Source organism: Astyanax mexicanus, chromosome 22 (genome assembly GCF_023375975.1).
Source record: "Astyanax mexicanus isolate ESR-SI-001 chromosome 22, AstMex3_surface, whole genome shotgun sequence".
Classification (NCBI taxonomy): Eukaryota; Metazoa; Chordata; class Actinopteri; order Characiformes; family Acestrorhamphidae; genus Astyanax; species Astyanax mexicanus.
In genome coordinates this window covers 22,894,748-22,918,181 of record NC_064429.1, presented here as the reverse complement: position 1 = coordinate 22,918,181, position 23,434 = coordinate 22,894,748, and the positions used below count along the sequence as shown (strand labels likewise).

Below are 23,434 nucleotides of genomic sequence, written 5' to 3'. Positions count from 1 at the left end.
ATAAATTTATGCCGCTCCTGGTGCAAAAATTCAAGCAGTTCAGCTTGATTTGATGGCTTGTGATCATCCATCTTCCTCTTGATTACATTCCAGAGGTTTTCAATTTAGTAAAATCAAAGAAACTCATCATTTTTAAGTGGTCTAATTTTTTTCCAGAGCTGTAAGTTAAAAAAAGAGAGACTTCTTGGTAAATGGTAAATAGTAGGGAGTTGATGATAAATAATTGATGGTGGAGAGATTTTAAATGTTTAATAGTAGAAAGGCTGATGATAAATGATGAAGGATTGATGTAAATGCTGCAGTGTAGTTGATAAAGGATTGATGGTGAAAGTTGGTTGAGGGAGGATCCTCAGAGGAACTCCGGGGTTTCTCTTTCTCATCAGAAATCGGCACGTGAGGAAAGTTGGATCCGGCGTCACTGCGCTCGCGCTCAGAGATTGGCTGCTGTCCCCGCCCCCCGGAGAGGAGTAGGTGCCGGACACTTTTAAGGAGTTTGTTGGAGAGGCGCTCGGGAGCATCGCGGAGTTTCTCCACTTTTCCTCGGGCTGGTGCAGTCTCTCTCTCTCCCTCTCTCCTCTTTATCATCCTCCGCTCTTCACCGGCGCCTCCAGCATGCAGAGCTGCGCGAGAGCGTGGCGCGCCGTCACGAGGACGGTGAGCGTCCGCGAGAGACGCCGCGTGTGTGAGAAGCTCGGCGGTGGAGCGGCGGTGCCGCACGCGACCCTCGGGGTCAGGAATGTTCAGGTCCGCGCGCTCAGGACCACCGTGGCCGCGGGGTCCCGCAAGATCGAGCGGATCCTGCCCAGGCACGACGACTTCGCGGAGAGACACATCGGACCCGGAGACAAGGAGAAGCGCGAGATGCTGAACACGCTGGGACTGGAGGTGAGCTGAGGAGGAGATCTAGAGCTAGACTAGCGCTACACTACTGAAACACAGACAAATACACAAAACAGTAGGGAGTAGAAAACTCTTTCAAAATCTCCATATATAATAAATTAGATTTATTTATTAATGCAATAAATGTTTTTTTTATATAAACTGAAAAGTGTATTTGTCATTTCATATTATATATATTAACACTAATATTTAGATATTATATGTATTATTAATATATATTTTTATAGGCTGGTGTTGCCTAATTTGGGGAGTTTTTAGATATCATTATTAATAATTTAGTATATATTATTATTTTTATCATTATTTTTACGATTATTTATTTTTATATATTTGTTGTGTATTTCAGCCTATTCAGCAACTATTATAAATAAAAAAACGTTTTGTTCAATTATTTATGTGTTTATAAGGCTGGTGTAGCCTAATTTGTTGGTACTGTTTTCAGTCCATTTCAGAGATGATAGAAAACACAATTCCTTCATCAATTCGCCTTCAGAGGAGCCTGAAAATGGACGACCCTGTGTGTAAGTTCATGGTTTATATGCCACCCTCACTCTCTCAGATAAATGTGTGTGTGTATGTCTGTGTGTGTTACAGAGAGAGAGGTAGAGAGAGGGATGAGAGAGAAAGAACACGTGTTGTCTGTTGATGTGATTTCTTATAGCTGACTAGCTATAGCTCAGAGCTCAGAATTCAGGTTGAACTCGCCCCATACCAGTTTATTCTAGTTTTAACAGCTCGTTTCTAAATGGATATACATTAAAAATGGTTCAAACATAACCATTTCTTTAGGAATTTTATATCTGAGTTCAGTCAGAAACCCTGTCTGACAAACCTCCACCGGGAACAAAAGAGGCGGAATGTGGGTTGCACGCTCATTGTGTGCCAATAGACCTTTAGTGGAGTGGAGGGCTTTTTTTCGCCGTGAAAAGTCTTCCTTTGAACATATTAGGAGTTGTTTTTGCCCTCAGCCCATGCCAGCAGGGTGAGCAGTAGAGTGTAAAGTTCAGCCCTGAGCTCCCGTCACACGGCCAGTTTGATCTGGTTGGCGTTGCCATTACATCACGCCCTCTGCACTCCGACTGACTGCTTCTCCTCCTTCTCCCTCGTTTCATTGGATAACTAAAGCCCATTTACTGTTAAACTGCACCCACTTTAGAGCAGCATGTTTTAGAGAAATCAGTGTTTCTTCTGGGAAATGTTTGATGCCGGTTTTGTGGTTAGCTTCACCATTGATTCTGACCTGAATAAATGCATTAAAATTGGCCTTTCTTTAGTAGAGGTTGCCTTGAATGGTTGTTTGCTTCTAGTTCTGTGAATCGTGCATATGCATATGCTTGACATGTAATTCAAAACAGTGTAGTTTAAATTGATCAAAATACAATAAAATACTGTCCTATTGTCAATATCTATTTTAAATTAACCCTCTGTGACATACATTATATAATTTGGGAGGCTATAAATATAATTTTGAAAAGCTTAAGAGTCCCTGTCTATATATCACATATACAGCTCTGGAAAAAAATTAAGAGACCACTTAAGTTTCTGAATCAGTTTCTCTGATTGTTGTTTATTCTATAAACTACAGACAACTTTTCTCCCAAATTATAAATAAAAATGTTATCATTTAGAGCACTTATTTGCAGAAAATTAGAAATGGCTGAAATAACAAAAAAAAGATGCAGAACTTTCAGACCTCAAATAATGCAAAGAAAACAAGTTTGAGTACAGAAATCCATATTTTTTGGAATAACTCTGCTTTTTAATCACAGTTTTCATGCATCGTGGCATGTTCTCCTCCACCAGTCTTACACATTGCTTTTGTACACCACGAGTGGCATAAAGTTATCCAAAAACAGTTTGATGGCTTGTGATCATACATCTTCCTCTTGATTATATTCCAGAGGTTTTCAATTTGGTAAAATCAAAGAAACTCATCATTGTAAGTGGTCTCTTGTTTTTTTCCCCCAGAGCTGTATATCAAAACATGGAGTGTTACATGTTTTTGGACATATACATGCATTATGACCCACTTCTATATCTCATTGTATTGGATGTAGATATGCCCTGTAACATTAAAAGCAAACAAGTACATATAAAAGAAAGTATGATTATAGTGTAATAATCACAAAATATTTGATTTGTTGTCTGAGGGCAACACTGTGCCATAGAGGGTTAACAATGTAACTAATAATCCAGATCCAGTGAGTGATGTCTGTGATTTGTATGAAGTAGCAAAGCATTAAACAGCTGCTGATCATGAAGATGGCAGAGGTGCTCTGATGACAGTTGCTGCTGCCTGACTGTGAGTGTGTGTGTCTGCTTCTGTAATGAAGCAAGCCATGCTGAAGAACCCGATGGGGGGCCATACTGGATTTTGCTGGTTCAGCTGCCTAGAGCTTGGTTTTGCAAATCCAGCGAGGGATTCACATCTCAACAATAGATGTAGCGCCGCCCTCCCACCCCTTCACACAAAATGAGCTTTTGCGCTTGGACTGATTTAAGAGGTTGACCATGAAACACTTGCACCAGTTTAAACAATAGTATTGGGAGAAACATACATTCATCACATGTGCCTCCTGCTCTTTATATATATATATATATACACACACACACGCACTTTTCTATGCAAAGAGGATGCTAAACTATGGTAAAATCAATTGAAAAAAAAGCTGATTCACTTTTGCTGCCAGGTTTTTGATCCCAGTATGGTTGCTTTTAATCCTGCCCTACTGAATTGTCTTTGCTCAGCTGAGTTGCTGTGTTACTTAGCAGCAGCACAATGCCTTGGGAATTCCAGTGTCTGTGTGTGTGCACTGGCTCCAATGCGCCTGAGCAACTGCAATTAAACTACTTACTTAGCCATCAGGAAGTGGCTCACATCTGCCCATCATTCATATATAACACACTATATGCACATGTGATTCCTTGATTCATGAACGTCGTGTCATTTCAGGTGAAGATTGTCTTTATATGTGGTAAATGTAAAGTTAAACATTCAGGGTATGTATTAATGCAAGCATTGTTTGTTTGCTGTGACAGGATTTTGTCCTGATGGAGCTCTCAAAGTAGCTCTGCATAATTATTCAAATGAGTTCAGCGAGAACCTAGTTTCCTCCTAACCAGATTTGAGTCACAACGCCAGTCACTCGTTAACTATAAATGGATGGGTAGCTGCTTTCAATTTTGTGCTGCATCACGACAGGATCCCAAAGGCCTTATTCATCCGTCTTTTGTAGGCTATGTCAGTTTGAATTAGATTGACAGTAAGTTGTGGCCACACTGGAAACACGTGAGGGGAAACGATGCGCCTTCAACAAAGCACATACACGCCTGACCCAACCATTCCTTGTGAGGTTCTGAGTCTCTGCCAAATGAGCTGCTTTATACTGTTTGACAGTAGTACAAACTGTAGTCAAGAAATTGTAATGGCCTATTTTGTTACATTTTAGCATTTTGATCAAATGTTTTAATTGTTGCTCTTGTTTTTCACAGGTGAGAATGAAATTCTTGAGACCCTCCAGAAGATCGCTTCCAAGAACAAGATATGGAGATCATACATCGGAATGGGATATTATAACTGCTCTGTGCCTCCTGTCATACAGAGAAATCTTTTGGAGAATTCAGGCTGGTTTGTTCTGCTTTTTTTTCTACACCTAATATAACACCTATGAGGGCCAATGACATGATGCCTACATTTTTTTGAAAAACAAAACAAGGTTTAATGCATAAAGCTATCCCATTACATTTTTACAATTTTTTTGTTAATTGTATTTTTTTTCTGCATTGTATCAAACCAAATTTAGTTTAAATTTCTGTGGCTAAAATGTTAGTTTGTGCTTACAGTATGCTTACGTTGATTACGTTTTTAAAACTTTCTATCTAATCATTGTGATTTATCAAGGAGGGGAAAGTGTGTTTAGTACAGTTAAAAAAGCAGCTGTGATGTAGGTAAAAAAAATAAGATTGTTATTTGCATAATCTCTGCATAGTGCAAAAACTTTTATAAAAATGTTTTACTACTGAGTACTTGTTATAAGAATGTTAATCATGGTAACATTCACCCTGCATTACATTTTAAATGGCCACAGCCAATTCATCTAAGTAAAAAAAGTAACTAAAACCAAAATGTGTACACAACTTTCTTAAAATTTAAGCAATTGCAAAGATTCACAGTTTTAAAATTGTCTTATTAAAATCCTTATGTCATTGACTAGATCTAAATCATAATCATCATCTAGATCTGTGCAATGAGGAAGACTTTCATAGTATAAAAGTTTGAGGAATGCATTCACTTGTGGCACTAAATCATTTCACATGCTCTTATAAAGCCATTGCAGTAACAAGCTAAAATTGCACCAGGTGCTTTTAGTCAGTGAGCTCCAGAATAAGTAGTTTCTGCATTTAATTAGCATGGCATGCACAAGATAAATCTTATGACTGGAGCGAAATGTCCTTAATATTCTCCCATTTAAATGTTCCCAGTCCTTAATTTGATTTTATAATCAATTAGTTTGTTGTAGTTTACTGAGGAAATTGTTTGAATGGCTTTAATGCATGCAAAATCACAGTCTGTAGTAATATAGAATATTTGATACATTAAAAAAGAAACTTAATTTTTTGCTCATAACTGTTCAAATCTCATTGCCTCATAGGGTAACCCAGTACACCCCCTACCAGCCTGAGGTTGCTCAGGGTCGTTTGGAGAGCCTACTTAACTATCAGACCATGGTGTGTGACATCACTGGTATGGCAGTGGCCAACGCTTCGCTGCTAGATGAAGGCACTGCAGCTGCTGAGGCCATGCAGCTTTGTCACAGGTTAGTTAGCACACCTGCAGAAAGTCTGTAAGACACTATATTATCACTTTTTATATTAAATTATTCTGTTTTTGTTTTGTTTCCTTAGGCAAAATAAGAGAAGAACATTCTATATTGATCCCCGCTGTCATCCACAGACCATTGCCGTGGTACAAACCAGAGCAAAGTATGTCACTTTAACTTGTCACTTCGATTTAGTATTATGATCCACATTATTGCTGTTGGACATAAACCTTATAGCTCAAAAATGGCAGCTTTATAAAAAAAATAATGAACTTTCAGTGGAACTCTTGATTGAAATAAGTGTACTAATATTTTATTCAAATTAATTTTCGAGCAATTCTATTGGTCCATTCGTGAATTTCTGATACCATATATAGAACAACTGCCTGAATAAAATTATCTATACTAATTGAAATACAAGGTTTTGACTTACAGTGAAAATGTATTGTTTGTTTGTAATGTATTGTATTGTTTTATGTTTGAACTGTTTAGAATTCTGTACCAGTGTGCGTGTGTGTGTGTGTGCATATATTTTATATTTGTACAAATCTGGTCAGCACGAAAATGTGTAGTTTCTGAAAACATGTTTACATTTAGCTACATCGGGGTGAAGACTGTTCTGAAGTTGCCTCATGAGATGGACTTCAGTGGGAAGGATGTGAGTGGAGTGCTCTTCCAGTACCCTGATACTGAAGGAAGAGTGGAGGACTTCTCTGCACTTGTGGATCGAGCACACAAGGGTGGTGTAAGTACAAAAAAAAAAAAATAATTCACCCATTATATATTTTATCTAAAAATTAACATGGTATAATATATTTTGCCTTAATGTGACACAGGCTGTGTGGGCCTTTAGCCTAGCTTTAAACCTGCTAAACCTCTGCTTTCTTCTATTTTGATTAAAGGCACTGGCTTGCTGTGCTACTGATTTGCTGGCCCTCTGTGTCCTGCGTCCACCTGGCGAGTTCGGAGTGGACATAGCCCTGGGCAGCTCTCAGCGCTTTGGAGTGCCTCTCTGTTATGGTGGACCTCATGCTGCTTTCTTCTCAGTCAAAGAAAACCTGGTCAGAATGATGCCGGGAAGAATGGTTGGAGTGACTAGGTGAGCTTTCATGATTTGACTTCCACATAAATTTAGTACCATGTGACAGATATTTTTTTAACTGTGCCTCTCACAACAGTGCATTTCAAAACAAACATAAAGTGCACAGAATGTGTAGAAGTGTGTGGTTTAGGACAGAAAAATTCTCATCTTTTGTGGATTAATTATTAAAGTAATAAAAAAAAAAGTAGCCAGCACCACAGAAATTACAGCACAGCCTACCTGAAATCAGAGCAGGAAACTTCGGAAATGTTTTCTCAGAAAATGCTTCATATTAATAGATATTAAAAAGATATTAAAGCCCTGCTATGTACCCCTACCACTTGTTTCAAGTGGAGCCTTTTCCCTTGGAACAGAGGGTGAAATCCACCCCCTAAGAATTAGGACAACCTTTCAAGCACCCGATACATATAGCAGTAGAGCACTAAAGGTCAGTAACCTAGCTGCTGGTTACCTTGGTAACTTTAGGGCATCATATGTCTTCAGAAAGGGGGCAGGTGGTGCAGCACTTAATTATTATTGTCCATTTCTTAATACCTCCTGTAATTTTAGTTCTGAAATTAGCTTTTATTTGTTCCTTCCACCTTAAATGCTACAGTCTCTGCTGTCTGTTGCACCATTTAAGGTGGAAACACTTAAGGTGTCGCAATTTTTAACAAGGAAAATGCACAAATTTGTGGGTTTCTTTGGTCGCTTTTGTTGCCATCTCGCCAGTGATTTTTTGCCCTCTTATTGGAGTGCGCCTCTGAAAAATCTGTTTTTAAAGGGCCACTTAGCCCTTACACTTCCCCCTTCCCGTCCCAGCCTAACAAAAATCGGGACACAACCCCTTGATGAGCACTCGCAAAACAGAAAGGTAGGGCCAAGGTGTGAAATTGGATTGGGCCTAAATACCACACAAAAATCTGTAAAATCCACTATAGAAAAAGCTTAAACGGAGCACGTGTCAATATGATACAGGAATCTTTAAAACCTACATTTTGAGTGTATAGGTACTGGTAATCTGGACATTTTCTCCAATTTTCCAGGGATGCTGCAGGAAAAGAGGTATATCGCCTAGCTCTCCAGACTAGAGAGCAGCACATCCGGCGAGACAAAGCCACCAGCAACATCTGCACTGCTCAGGTGTGAACTGTGTAAATATGTGACTGATTTAACAGAATTACTTGACTCAACATGGCAAGGATAATGAAATCAATGACTCATCTCTCTTATCTTGTTCCTCTTAGGCTCTCCTGGCTAATATGGCTGCTATGTACGGACTGTACCATGGCCCGCAAGGCCTGAGGCACATCGCTGAGAGGACTCATAACGCCACTCTGATTCTTGCTGAAGGTATGTTCTAGATTTCTCACCATGCAATGTACTCAATCTTGGAGACATTTCGTTCCTCATATAACAAGTACAAGCATGTCTGACTTTCTTCCATCACAGGACTTATTAGAGCTGGACACAAGCTGCAGCATGAAACCTTCTTTGATACTCTAAAGATTCACTGTGGCGTGGCGTCCAAGGACATATTGGAGAAGGCGGTACAGCGGGAGATTAACCTGCGGGTTTATAGTGAAGGAGTGGTATGTTCTCTAGCAGTCTTGTTTTGAGCTTTTAATTGTGAAACATTGTGAAACATTTTATAGGGGAGTGTTGACGTGAGTATTGAAATATTGTGTGTTTGAATGGTTTCAGCTGGGAGTGTCTCTGGATGAGAATGTTACAGAGCGTGATCTGGATGACCTTCTCTGGGTTTTTGGATGTGAATCCTCTGCTGTAAGTGTGCTCAAAGGAGTCAATAAAATTTTCTCATAAGTATTACTAATTATGTAACTACATTAATAAATTAAAGTTATAGTAGGTGATTTTATATACACCAGTAGTGTAGGCAACAACAGCAAAAAAAACCATCACTGTACACACAGCCCTCCTTACAAACCCTCTCCTCAAAATGTATAAACACTCACAGCCAGTGCAATAGAGATGCATAAATAGAGCTTCTAGGAGGTGTGGTCAAATTACCCCCCAAATGTTAAAGTTGTAATTATTTGTAGTTATTAGAGATTATTCAAAAGACCAAGTATACACACACTTAAACACAGACAAATGCAATATAAACACAGCAAACATATAGCCATTGTTTTATTACTATGGTGTTGCCCTCATTATTGATGATCTTATTCTTACATTGTGCCCATTTATTTATTTATTTATTTATTATCTAATCTAATAAATCACATGCATGTCTCTGAGCTGGGTTTGACATTTTGGGGAGGAGCAATACTTCCAGGAACATGGCATGCAGTCATATGTGATGCAGTGGCAGCAATTATATATATATAATTATATATATATATATATATAATTGCTGTTAAAAACAGTTAAAATAATGTGTTGGGTATAAAAACATGTAAATTAACAAAAAATGTATATATGTATATATATATATATATATATATATATATATATATATATATACATGAATTTGTATAGACATGCAGTAAGTGGTCATTTATTTGGTTTAAAATAATTTTTTTCTTCCCAATTATACAGAACCCATATTAGCACCCATTGCTATCGTGGTGTAAAGAATATTTCAAGTTGCTTTTTTTCTAATTGCTTTTTAGAAAAATCACCTACTATACCTTAAATTACACTGTGTGGAATAATGTATATTGTATATGTCCTCTGTAACTGATGTCAGCGATGCTGCTTTTTGTTTTAGGAGCTCATTGCTGAGAAAATGAGTGAGAGAACAAAAGGCCTACTAGCAAGTCCTTTTAAGAGGACCAGCAAGTTCCTCACTCATCCAGTGTTTAACAGGTCTGTTCTGGTGTCTTATGCAATAATGTCCTGGTAAAGTTTGACTTAGATTAAAAAGCTGACTGAGCATTAATCCAACCATATGGCCTCAACCTTTAGTTTAGTTCACCATTCCATTCATGATACCAGGGGGAAATTGACTTCAATTTGTTTCTTATCTAATCTCACATGCTGTTTCACCACAAGAGGTTATGAAACATGGCTTGGCATGTTATAATCTATGTATTTATGTATTGAAGTGGTGACTGAGAACAGTGACTTTCTGAGAATGTGCATCATAGGCCTGCATCACATTTTATTTACCTGACCTGGATTTGCCTCAGTGTTTAAAGAACTCCCAGGTGTTCATGCTTTGTAAACTAACTACAACTATAAATACTTGATTCTGAGGCATCTGTCATCACAATTATATTGTCAGTGAGAACATAATAGCAGACATGCAGGCCATGATTTGGCTGGATTACCTGTACTTGTGCAGCATGTACAAACATGATCATGTGATGTACTACCTGTTCCAGTTTTCATGTCACATCAGATAATTAGTCATTAGATTTGTACAAAAGTAAGAGGTTTATTTGTTTTACTTTTCAGCTATCATTCAGAGACCAATATTGTGCGATATATGAAAAGACTGGAGAATAAGGACATTTCACTGGTGCACAGTATGATTCCTTTGGTAGGTAAACAAATATATATGTTCACATTTTAATAAAGATCGTGTAAGCATTTAATTTAATACTGTTCTCTAATGTAGGGATCCTGCACCATGAAGCTGAACAGCTCCTCAGAACTCATGGTGAGTCATTGTATGGTTGTCCTACAAGGCCTACAGCCTACATGCTCTGGAATTTGTACTCCTACCATCATTGTTTCTGATTAACGCTCTCCTTCTTCTACTATTAACCCTTACTCAGCCGCATGCATTTTTGTGAATGTTTTTCTCACTTATTGACAGCCAATCACCTGGCAGGAATTTGCCAACATCCACCCTTTCGTACCGCTGGACCAGGCCGAGGGTTATCAGCAGCTCTTCCGCCAGCTTGAGAGGGATCTGTGTGAGGTTACAGGATACGATAAGATCTCCTTCCAACCAAACAGGCAAGCAATGCACCTGCTGCTTTATTGTAAAATAAAGCACTTCTCGCTTATCTTGCTTTGTATAAGATATTAAAGGGTCTAAGCAGGGCTGTTTCAAGGCATTTGGGAGCCCCAAGCAAAATGGACTATCCACCCCAAACCCACTCCCCCACCTCTATACAGTTTGTTGTTAGCCTACCTGTTCTTTCTTTTCTGACTTCCTGATAGATATCTCTGCATTTTTAGTGTGTGGGAAAACTTTATAAAGAGTGGCAGGCTACTCCAGAGTTTAGGCCAGAGTTTGCTCCATATTTCATATAAATAAAAAATATGGAACAATTTCAGATTGTTCCATATTTTTCCGGCTGCAGGAATCACAAACCTGCCTGTGGTTCAAGTTCATTTTTACACTCTGTTTACATAAATTAAAATAAAATTAATGTTTAATGTTTTGTTTATTTTATCACTCTCAGCATCTTTAGTATACCTTTACTATGTTTTCTACTGGCTGTTTACTAGCTGAAAGAAACGGGCTGTACAGCTCTAGAATAGTAACGGTTGCTGAGCTAACTTAGCTTTAACCCTCCTGTTATGTTCATTTGTCAGGAACAGCAATGATGTTCCCAGGTCAGTTTGACCCAGTGTATGTTTAATTATCCAAATGATGTCTGATACAAACATTTCTGATACAAAGCAGTGTGAACTATTCACATTGTTCAATTAGGAAAATTTACTCTCTTTTTTTTCTTTTTTTTTCTTCATTATTTATTTATTTATTTATTATTTTTAAGGTTTCACTACTTTATTACTCTTGAAAGACCAGCATATGAAACACAGTAGTTTCATACTGAAAAAATACTTGCAACTATTTTTCCTAGATCTTTCTTTCCCCAAATGTAAAATTTCAATTAATGTTAGCTAGTTAGGTAATCTACAAATCATTCTTGTGTCTAATCCGTTATCCTTATTTTTCTCTTCCACCAGCCGCATTTTCTATATTTATAGTATGATTTTCTCATGTTAATACAATTCTAAAGCAGTAGCAAGCATTTAGTGCAAACACTGAGGTTGTGGTCCATGTTAACACATTTCACCCTTTTATATCTTATTGCTTAACCCTTATGGGCATCCCTAAAACTGTTTTCTGGCCCAGATTCAGTCTACTTATAAAGACCCCCACATGGGGGTGTGTGTGCTGTTTGTTTTTAGGCCTTCAGATCAGGTATTGTTGTACTCTTATGTAAAAATCCCAGGAAATCAGCAGTTCTAGATATGCTGAAACCAGCCCAATTTTCCCCCTCATTCTGATGGTTGAACATTACATGAAGCTGCTGGCCCATATCTGTATGATTTTATGTGCTGCAGTGCTGCCACACGATTACTCTTTACCTAAAGTCCTCATCAGCATAAAATGTTTCACAACAGCTTAATTGAGCATTGTATTAGCGATGCTGATGTCCAAAAAGGTCAATGGAACACTCGTTCTTCCTGCAGGCCGATAAAGCTCGTTAATGACTGTTAATGTTTGAAGCTGCTTAGATAACCCTAACATTTGGCTGCTTAATTGCTTATGGAAGTCTGTTTGGTTATTTAACACTTACTGCAGTATCTTGTATCTCTGTGCTGTACTTTATCCTTATTGTCTTGAGATGATGTCCTGATGAAGGACCCTGTGAAGTGATCTTTGAACTGTGATTTGCTGAGGCAGGGGTTGTCTCAGTGAACCGAACAGAATGTTTATTTGTTTTTTTTTTTGCTTTATAGTGGTGCCCAAGGGGAGTACGCTGGACTGGCTGCCATCAAAGCCTACCTGAATTCTAAAGGAGAAGCACACAGAACAGTGAGTAGAAGAAACTTATCAAACACAAAGCCCACTCAAATCTCCACACAATCCAGAAAAACATTGAGCTATGAGTTCAATTATCTGGAGTTTGGTTTAGAGTTCACTTAAGTCTATTGCTTAAACTCCTTTGGCAAAGATTGCACCTTTTTATAACAGTGATCTAATTTAGATGTCTGTCTGTTTGCACTCTAAAGAAAGATAAGGACCATCAAACCAAATCAGAGTGTCTAGCCTACCAGCTGATTGGAAGTTAGGTGTTGGGAGCATCAGTATACGTAACTGGAGCTTATGTTGTAATAGGGACTGAACCTGACTGTACTGTGGTTCTATTGAATTCAGTGGAATTCGCTTCAATTGGAGGTGAGAAGGTTAAAAGTGCTGAACAGATGCAGCATGTTGCAGATGTAGATAGTAGAGGAAGGAGTTCATGACAGAGCAAAGAAAAAAAACAAGCTATCCAAGATAAAGTCACTTGTTCAAGTTGTTCGAACATTTTGCAATCTGGCCCTCTGCATACTCCCTAATAAGCATATCTTAGATAGGCAGCCGAGCTCCTGCAACAGTCAAGGTCCAAACAGCCCTCGTTGAGTAAATAGAACATAGAGATAGAACATAAAACACATCGTTTCAGGTTAGTACCTTTCACTTGAATGCAAGATTCCATATTAGGTGATTTTAGGACCTCCGGGGCTTCGCCAGCATCGCCTGATCAGTTGCTTACCAAATATGGTTCCTGGTTTCTGTGCCACAAGGTCCTTGTACAGAATGTTCAGAATTGTACTCTATTTATTTATTTATTTATTGGGTTAAATAAAATAATAAAATGAGGTTTAGGATCTTGTAAATTGTGTATATAATCTTGTTCTTGTTATATTATATTATATATTTTTTTGAGAAATCATACATCATTTCATTAATTAAGAAAAAACTTTTAATATATGATTATTCATTGGAAATGGTGAATCTTTGCATGAATTGTCAGGGGTGTCAATCATTGAACCTCTATCTTGAACTTGTTTCTATTTTTAGTAAAGATGGCTTGTCTGCACTAGAGAATATTTAAACTGCACTGACCTGCTTTAACCTACCTCATATTGTTTTTTTTTCTTTAATTGCATAATACAGTGTATACCCAGCCTAAGCTGTTTGTCCCCGTCTTAATCTCAGGTGTGTCTGATTCCTAAGTCCGCTCATGGAACCAACCCTGCCAGTGCTCAGATGGCTGGTATGAAAGTCCAGGTGGTGGAGGTAGACAAAGACGGCAATATTGATGTGGCTCACCTGAAGGCAATGGTAAAATATACAGATTGTGATATTTTTACTTTTTTTCCCTTCTGATTTTGTGATTTTAACACTAAATTCACTTATACACATATAATGGACTCAGAACAAACAATAAACAATATAATCCCATTTTTCCTTATTTTAATACTAAATGCAGTACCCAACATTTATTTGGTAATCGTCTCATGGAATAAATAAATAATTGAATTGACTGTGATGAACACAAGGAGAAAAAAATAATTCTCTTCTATTCTTTCACCCAGGTTGACAAACACAAAGAAAACTTGGCTGCCATAATGATCACATATCCCTCAACTAATGGTGTGTTTGAGGAGAATGTCAGTGAAGTGTGTGAGCTCATTCATCAGAACGGTGGACAGGTGTATCTTGATGGGGCCAACATGAACGCACAGGTAATGAAAATAAACGTCACTTTATTTAACATATTTAATAGCACACAGTAAAAGAAATCTATCTTGACTCAATCTGAGCCTGGGCACGTTCTGTCTGAGCCCGACCTGATTCTTATAGCCCCATAAACTTTCATTATGGGCCCGAGCCTGACTTAAACATGAAGTAAGTAGAAAGTTAAAAATAACCTTTTTAACCACAGTTCAGAGTAGTTTGTGTCTGTACCTCCCTGATGTCTGCCCCCAAAAGTTTCCATTGTCTTGTTTGGCAGCTGCATCTACAGGCTCACAGACAGATTCTGAGTTGCATTGTTCAGCAATTGATCAATGTGTAAAGCTTTTCATTGTAGCCATGAGGAAGGTTGCAGCTGCAGACAAGTGGAAGGGCTGGCATGTTTCATAACTGATCACAGTGTGATTTTTGTTACTTTACTATATTGTGATTAACACGCCATAGCTTTATATAATATTTAAAAAATTACATGTAGGCCATTTTCTTGAGCTTGACCTGACAGGGCTGAGAAAAGTGCTGGTAATTCTTGGTCAAAGCCAGCCAGAGTTTGAGTTGGGCATCAGGTCAGGCTCGGGCAGAGAATTTAAACTCTTACCTTAGGCTTATTTACAAAATTTCTCTCAGAAACTGTCTTAACTTATGTGTGCTCTGTTTGTGTTTAACCATGTCTAGGTGGGACTGTGTCGGCCAGGGGATTACGGCTCAGATGTTTCTCACCTGAATCTTCATAAAACCTTCTGTATTCCTCATGGAGGTGGTGGTCCAGGCATGGGTCCAATCGGAGTGTGAGTTTTGTTTTGTATTTTGCAATACTATAATGGTGCAAAATGGATTCACAATTGTTTTGGAAGAAGCCAGATCCCATACTTTAGTGCCTTTTGTTTGTTGTACCTTTTAATGATTTAGTGTTTTCACACCTGCTCTTTCTTAGTCTTGGAAAACTGGACTCGCAGGTTTCCCTTTGTGTGAACAAAATCCAAACAACCACACAGAAACCCTTAACCTCCTAAGATCTGAACTCATGGCATACATTTTCCTTTTATTTCTCTTGGCTATTTGGGCTAATTGGCACCTGTTTATTGTAACATTTTTTGCCTGAGTGCAAAACAAAAGTAAAAACAGCAATTGTGCCCCTTTGAGCAATATGACTCATTTGAAATGCTGCTTCAACACAAAGAATTAACAAAGTAAAAAAAACAACATTTACTGTATTTATTGTTCATTTAAAATTGTTCGAATTATGGAGTGGTTAATTTGTGAGATAACAAACTATTAAATGTATTCTACAAATTTGAGCTAAATAGTGAGCTGCCCAGATAATTACTGCAGCTATGAAAAAATGCCATCCATGCCATTGCTCCATGCACAGAAATATGCACCAACCCTTTTTCCTGTATTTACTTTCTTGATTCTCCCCCAGACAGGTCTGACCAATAAGCACAGAGAATATTCTTGTGTGTGTGTTTTTTTTTTTTTTTTTTTTTTGTAATCACCTTTTCCCTGTGTGAAAACAAATCAAACCAATAGGAAAAGTTTACAAACTTGTTAAATGATTCAGTCTTAAATATCATTTTCTCAAGTTTTGGCTGTAATATTTCACCTTTTTATTTCAGTAAACAGCACCTTGCTCCATTCCTACCAAGCCATCCAGTGGTGAACATGCAGTCTAGCAACACAGTCAGCTCTTTAGGCACAATCAGTGCTGCTCCCTGGGGTTCTAGTGCCATCTTGCCCATCTCTTGGGCCTACATAAAGGTAATGAAATTTTACAATATTGTTAAAGATAATGTTGACTGCTGCAGGATTATTATTATTTTTTTTTAAATAATTTACACATTTTTAAAATATTGTTTTTCACATTATGTAGATGATGGGCTCAAAAGGGCTGAGGCATGCAACAGAAGTAGCCATTCTTAATGCAAACTATATGGCTAAGAGGCTGGAAAACCACTACAAAATCCTGTTTAAAGGCTCTAAAGGTGAGTAGCACTGAAGTAAGTTCGCTGTGCTGATCTCTCATAGTTTGATGTACTGTTTTACGTAATTAAACCATTTGTTCACAGGGTTTGTTGCACATGAATTTATTTTGGATGTTCGGCCGTTCAAGAAGACAGCAAACATTGAGGCTGTGGATATTGCCAAAAGACTGCAGGATTATGGTATGAAAAACATACTCCTGTGCAAATTACAATATATATGGGGATTGTTTATTATAAAATAATGTCTGTTCTGTTTACTAGGCTTCCATGCTCCCACCATGTCCTGGCCTGTGGCTGGAACTCTGATGATCGAGCCCACAGAATCAGAGGACAAGGGTGAACTGGATCGGTTTTGTGACGCCCTGGTGGCCATTCGACAGGAGGTTGCAGACATTGAAGAAGGTCGGATGGACTCTAGAGTTAACCCACTGAAGGTAGGCAGTGAAGAGATGGACACCTGGGTCAGGTGGCTTATCGGTGGTCTTTGTCCACAAATGCAGGTTTCAGTAGTATTTGTTACCAGATTTAAATAAGCTGTACTGAAACATGTTTCAACCAGTTTAAACTAATGCTACGCAAATTTACCACTATACTTGCTTTAGCCAATTTGTATGTTCCAAAAATACAAGTAGGGTTTGGCTGCAGAAGACCTCACTGAAATAGACTCGCCACGGAAATAAGCTATATGTGCCCACCACATATAGCTCTTTATCAAAATAATTAGCGGATGCAAGGAAGCTGTCTGTTTACTATTTTATTAGTTTAATGTTTTTGATAAGATTTCCTGTAAATAGTTTATTGTTCAAACTATCCTTTTATCTATTTCTCTCCTGATAGTTTACACATATTGTGGTTATTCACAACTAGATGCATGTATAACTATAACTATAAACCATGTCATGTCTAAAATGCCATAATATATCATTCCATTGGAATTAAAAGTTTCTAATCGGCCATTGTTATCTTACTTATTCTATTTACTTTGAAACTATGTGATTGTTTTCTTTTTCTGGACTCTTTACAGAATTAAAATTGTATCAGTGTTAATATATGGAATGCAACATCTTTTAAGATCTGTACCTCAAAACCGCTCGGAACGCAAAACCTTAAAATTCCAAAGAGATGACAATGACTGAAAATTAGCCAAACTACTTCATGCTATTCATGCTAGCCTACTAATGATAGTTTTAATAAGGGTATTAGATAATTATTAAAACTTAAATTCCTCAAAGCCATCAAGTTGCTTTTGCATTGCAATTTTATATATTTGTATCGGTTTGAGTTTACTTTTCGGAAAAATGTTGTGCATATAGCATTTTAAATATACATGTGAACAGATTAAACATCTGAAATTGGATTTGGACCTCTTTAACCATACAACTGAGCACATTTGTGGGCAGAGAGCATAGTTGTACTGCAAATCTGTAGATTTTTGGCATTGTACTTTCAGAGGGGAAAAACTAAACTACAAGTCTTTTTGTGCATAGATGGCTCCCCATTCACTGGCATGCATTGCCTCATCCACATGGGACAGACCCTACTCCAGGGAATATGCTGCCTTCCCCATGGTATGAAAAACATTAAAATACATAATCCACATAAGATATATGCATGGATTTTAGTTTAACACCCTATTATCTTATGTTCCTTTTTTCCTCCCTATAATTTCAGCCTTTCGTGAGACCTGAGACCAAGTTCTGGCCTACAATTTCAAGGATCGACGACATCTATGGCGACCAGCACCTTGTGTGCACCTGTCCCCCAATGGAGGTCTACGAATCTCCATATGAAGAACGCGCCTCCTCGTGACCATTTCTCAACAACATTCCAGTTTCACAGTCTTCCAAATCATGCATCTCCAGCAGTCGGTTATGATCTTGGCAGCCTCACTTCTTCTTCTCATTCTGCGTACACTATATACATTAAATAGCTGGCCTGACCTGCCCTTCCCTCTCTTATAGCTCTCTGTTGCGCTACTAAGACGTATATAAATCCACATCAGGCTCTGATTTAGTGATCCACTTGTATAGGTTCTGGTTTTTATATGTGTTCAGCCCGTGTATGAAAATGTTTGTTTAAATGTATGGACTTTTGTTTGACGTGTATGTAGGTATGTATACGTAACTTACTGCCATTGTTCTCAATGTTGACATTAATTTTATAGATGTAACCTTTTCTAATTATTTAAGAAATTATTAGGCCAAACTTGTTTTGTAGAAATGTAATAAATGTTTTAAAAGAACATTGGAGAGTGAGCACTACTTGGTAAAACTGTTACCAAAATAAATATTCTATAAATTTATATATACACAGTTATTTTTATTGGGAATTGGGAAGAGAGTTCAGCTTTGTTTCATATTGTCTGTCGTTTCTTTTCTTCCACAAATTGCCGACTACGATTCCCAAAAATAACAGAAGTCCCACATTACGATTGGAAGCAAATTTCTTCCAGCAGTCATCAGGCTTGTTGATGTCAAGAGTATAGACCTGAGGAGAGCGATAATAAAAACAATAATTAGTCACTTTTTGTTCAGGTCAGAATATTAGGACCCCATCCTTGTTTCTATACTGCACTCTACTGGTGTGTTATTAGTGTGGGTTTTTTTTTTTTTTTTTTTTTACTGTTACTAACCTGATGTGCTAAATGAACACCTGCAGTAGTCACTGCTGCATAGTAAGGAAGAGTCTGCTCAGCATTAGCTCCTGCTAACACCAGTCCAGAGAGCATAGCCACAGTAAAAGCACTCAGCCATGGCTTGGTCTGTTCCTGAAACCTGAGGGCTGTGGACTTCACGCCCAACTTAATATCATCGTCCTTGTCCTATAAAACAAGAGCAGAAGAACAAAAACTCCACAATCTTGTGAACTGGTTCTACACAGACCACATTCTGCCATTTAAAACAGGCTCCAATACTCCACATTGTTCATAACATAAAATATCAGACTAGATGCTAGTACTTGATGGGCGTAGATAGTGTCGTATATCAGTGTCCACATGATGCCTGAGAAGTAGAGCGGTAGACAGACGGACCAATCACATGATCCCGCCACAGCAGACCAGCCAAGCAAAGCTCCCCAGTTGAATGTAAGACCTGATGGAAAATACTGTTGATGTTTAAGGCATTCTGGTTAATATCTTTAAATAAGTAAATGTATATGTGTATGTATATACAGCTCTGGGAAAAATTAAGAGACCACTTTAGTTTCTAAATCAGTTTTTCTAATTTTACTATGTATAGGTATATGTTTGAGTAAAATAAACATTGTTGTTTTATTCTATAAACTACAAAAAACATTTCTCCCAAATTCCAAACAAAAATAGTTATTTAGAGCATATATTTCCAGAAAATGAAAACGGCTGAAATAAAGATTCGGAGCTTTCAGACCTCAAATACTGCAAAGAAAACCAGTTCCTATTTATAAAGTTTTAAGAGTTCAGAAATCAATATTTGGTGGAATAACCCTGGTTTTTAATTACAGTTTTCATGAATCTTGGCATATTCTCCTCCAGCAGTCTTGCACACTGCTTTTGAATAACTTTATGCCCCTCCTGGTGCAAAAATTTAAGCAGTTCAGCTTGGTTTGATGGCTTGTGATCATCCATCTTCCTCTTGATTATATTCCAGAGGTTTTCAATTTGGTAAAATCAAAGAAACTCATAATTTTAAGTGGTCTCTTATTTTTTTTCCAGAGTGGTATATATAAAACTTTAACATGCTTTATGATTTATTACAGATTTTTGTTACCTTAATACATACCTAAAACAAGCTGGGGCCAGTACGTGATTCTCTTCATTAGAGGGTAAGTGACAACCAGGGATAAGGAAGCAGCACCGAGGGCTATGCTAAAATAAAATATATTAAATAATATTAAATTATATGTTAAATGTAACGTAAACATAAACTATAGTCTGTCAGGGACACTGCCCCTATATGCCCACATGTGTGAACACAATAAAAGTGTACTACCTATAATAGTTAAGACACAGCAGGACCCCCAGTGCTAAACTCAGTTGACCCCCCAAGAAGACCAGAGCCTGGAATCGAGAGATCTGTCCAGCAGCTATGGGCCGCGTGGCTGTCCGGGACACCTATGATGAAAAAGACAAGGTTTCATCTCCAGTACAATATAAAATAGATAAAAGCCAAAAACAAATTATAGGGATCACATATAGTTCATGATTAAAACATAAATGATTTATCAATCAGACATAATGTTTTATGTAAGGATAAGACACTGGCTCTTGATCAAAAGGGCTTGATGATGATAATTTCATTTCAATTTATTAGTATAGCACAATATTACAGCAAGATACACACAGATATTTAACTGATTAGTGATGTTAATGTCTCTGCTCTGAAGTTAATAACTGTGCTCTTCACTGTGTTTAAAGAACAAACACAACAGGACTTGTTCTGATTGGATTATTTTGTCCCACTTTCTTCATTTAAAATGCAACCAATGGGGATCTATAGGCAGAACATATTTCCTAGCATGGATGTACACCTGTATTGTTTTAACCTTTTATTCAGTCAATTCTAGTACTTGTAAATTGTACTTCAATACTTTCAGTTCTTATTATTCTGGCAAACAAAAATCTTGATCATTGAGATCAGAATCCAGAAACCACTGCTTTATTATTCTACAAGAACCACACTTCATATAATTCTGAGATATAATGCTCCTTACATTAAACTATATTATGGAGTGAATACTGAAATAAATGGATTATATGGAGGCGAGGTACGCCACGTAATATATTTGTAATTTCCACAATACAATATTAAAATGCTTATGAAAGAGATGCTGCACCTTCTTGTCAAAGTCTTTGTCCCACATGTCATTTATTGTGCAACCAGCTCCTCTCATTAGCAGAGCTCCAGTGCTAAATAGCGCAAGCATGCGCAGGTCAGGAAGACAGCCTGGATCTGCAGCCAGACCGATACTCCATGTACAGGGCAGGTACAGCAGCCACGTCCCTATCAACACGAAAAACACATGGTTGACACAGACAGAAAACAGCAATGGTAACTGTAGTTTTCTCTAAGCATGTAGAATTTTTAAAATGTAGTAAAAAAAAAAAAAGGAGTTCCCATGTTATAAACCAATATTAAACTGTTTTATCATATCTCAGGATAGTTTTGAAGCTTTTTGAAGAATATTGAAATGAACTTAGAGTTTTAATGAAGAAAATAAATGCTAGAGTAGCTCCATATTCCACTTTTAGCAGCTTAAAAAGAGGAAACGTTCCAACGTGTGTGTGTGTGTGTGTGTGTGTGTGTGTGTGTGTGTGTGTGTGTGAGTGTATGCATGACCATGTGTCTTCTGAACTCAAAAGTAAACATTGCTGTATTATATCACTATTATACATAATTTTGTCACCTGATTAATTGGCATAAAAAAACATTAATGCATGAAATTTTCTTTTTCTTTTTTTTTATAAATAAACAATGTAATGTGTCTATATATCACACTCTTTTTTAAAAAAAAGCTTATGCATCTGTAGATCTGCCAACAATCACCAAATTGGCACATCCCTATACCTACTGCATTAAGTGGGGGTGAGTAGTGAGTTACAACAACTAAACAAATAAGCTGAATAAGACTTCAAACATTACAGGCAAACATTCAATAAAACATTTTCATTGACTGTAAAGCGTATCTACGACTAGGCTTAGTCCATGTACAAAACCAGCCTCTACAAATTTAGACTTATGCTTTTTTCGTTTATGTCAGCTTAAAAGGCAGCTAATATTATAAGCCATATAAATGTTGTATAGTTTTGCTATACATTCCTTAGTTTATTATTTATAATGAGGCACTGGTGAGCTAAATTGTATTATCCAAAAGGTGCAACTCTAAAATATAAATATTAATTATTATTAATAATGTAACTGTTAAGAATTAACATCCACATTTTACAGGATCTCACCAATAGGTTTGTCCAGCCTCATTAACCGGAGGTACGGCTGCATAGATGAAGGGGCTGCATTAACTATTCCAGCAGGAGTGAGGCTGAAAGACCTCTCACTCAAAAGCTTTGGAAGGTCTCTCTTGACAGAACAGAATCCTTGTGGAAAAACAGCGGCAGTGTTGTCCTTCTTGTCCCTCTGGACACTGGACAGACAGGAGTAGCATGTCTGTGGTGTGATTCTTCTCACTGAATTTGACTTTAGCAGTGTAAATAGCCTGACAGGCAACATCTTCTTCATCATCACTGTGACAGCTGAGAGAGAGAGAGAGCTACCTGTGACTCATGTAGCACATCTGGAAAAAAGGAAAACAAAACAGGCATTATACTTTTGCTCAAAAAGGGCTTACAATGGAAACAGCAACTTCAGTGAATGCTATTCTGCCTATTGTGTGACAGCTGCTGCAGAAACCACCACAGTACCATGTTTACAAAACATGCTTCTCTATGATATTGTGCTTAAAATCTAGTATAGTTAAATCTCTTACAAATATCTTTTACAAAAACAATAAGCAGTGATGTATAGTCTGTATTTCTGTTTTATACAAGTCTATAATCAATTTCTTTCCTGGATATTATTACAGATATTTTGTTTAGAGGTTTATTAACATGTCAGAAGTTAAAATATATCAGCAGATCACACAGGAAAACGCTACAATTAAAATCCTTTATTTCATATCTGAATTCCCATATGATCACAGTGTCTCTGAATGACAGATCTGCTGTGTCAGGTTATATTTTCAGGAATTATATTTTCTGGAATTACCAGGGCAGGTTTATTAGCTCCATGTACGGAATTCTAATGCATAAACGGCGAAAACTGCGACAGTTTTAAAAGAACAAGATTTTAACTTACATTAAACAGCAATGGGAGGAAACTCACATGAAGGTGTTTTCGGTGCCGCAGTGTTTTTACTCCCCCCCGGAAACATTGCACTAGCTGCTACTGGGTTCCGCTAAACTGTGTTTTATTTTATCTAGTCACGCTTATTTTTTTCTTTTACAACATGAGCAAAGTTTATTTATTACTTTTTATTATGAATGTATTAACGCAAATGTAAAAATGATCATTGCGAAAGAATGTAATTACAATAAATATACATTTCTAAAAAAATAAATAAATAACACTAATAAATAACACATAAATCCGTTTTTATAACAGTGAATTTATTCATTTTTATTGTGATTGTGTTAATGCAAATTTAATAATAATAACTACAAGAG

General features: G+C 37.3%; 2 protein-coding genes across 3 annotated transcripts; one reads left to right on the top strand and one right to left on the bottom strand.

Moving 5' to 3' along the window:
* The first annotated feature begins 470 nt into the window (after positions 1–470).
* Positions 471–18,481, top strand: gldc (glycine dehydrogenase (decarboxylating)). Its single transcript, XM_007253862.4, has 25 exons — positions 471–885; positions 1,343–1,421; positions 4,393–4,528; positions 5,553–5,717; positions 5,806–5,883; positions 6,318–6,465; positions 6,623–6,819; positions 7,848–7,944; positions 8,049–8,154; positions 8,254–8,393; positions 8,506–8,586; positions 9,536–9,633; positions 10,225–10,309; positions 10,388–10,429; positions 10,589–10,731; positions 12,475–12,550; positions 13,721–13,846; positions 14,101–14,250; positions 14,933–15,045; positions 15,874–16,015; positions 16,128–16,239; positions 16,324–16,419; positions 16,501–16,673; positions 17,727–17,807; positions 17,911–18,481. Exons 1-25 carry the CDS (start codon positions 613–615, stop codon positions 18,046–18,048), a joined length of 3,075 nt encoding a protein of 1,024 aa, XP_007253924.2. The 5' UTR covers positions 471–612; the 3' UTR covers positions 18,049–18,481.
* A 56-nt stretch (positions 18,482–18,537) lies between these two features.
* coq2 (coenzyme Q2 4-hydroxybenzoate polyprenyltransferase) lies at positions 18,538–23,145 on the bottom strand. 2 transcript variants are annotated; one of them, XM_007253860.4, is made up of 8 exons: positions 23,094–23,145; positions 22,172–22,506; positions 21,052–21,218; positions 20,208–20,329; positions 19,998–20,083; positions 19,198–19,331; positions 18,872–19,060; positions 18,538–18,726 (listed from the first exon to the last, which is right to left on the bottom strand). In XM_007253860.4, exons 2-8 carry the CDS (start codon positions 22,452–22,454, stop codon positions 18,559–18,561), a joined length of 1,149 nt encoding a protein of 382 aa, XP_007253922.3. In that variant the 5' UTR covers positions 22,455–22,506; positions 23,094–23,145; the 3' UTR covers positions 18,538–18,558. The 2 variants fall into 2 exon arrangements, with proteins under 2 accessions (XP_007253922.3, XP_007253923.3); XM_007253861.4 differs by having other exon boundaries at positions 23,067–23,140.
* Positions 23,146–23,434: the final 289 nt, after the last annotated feature.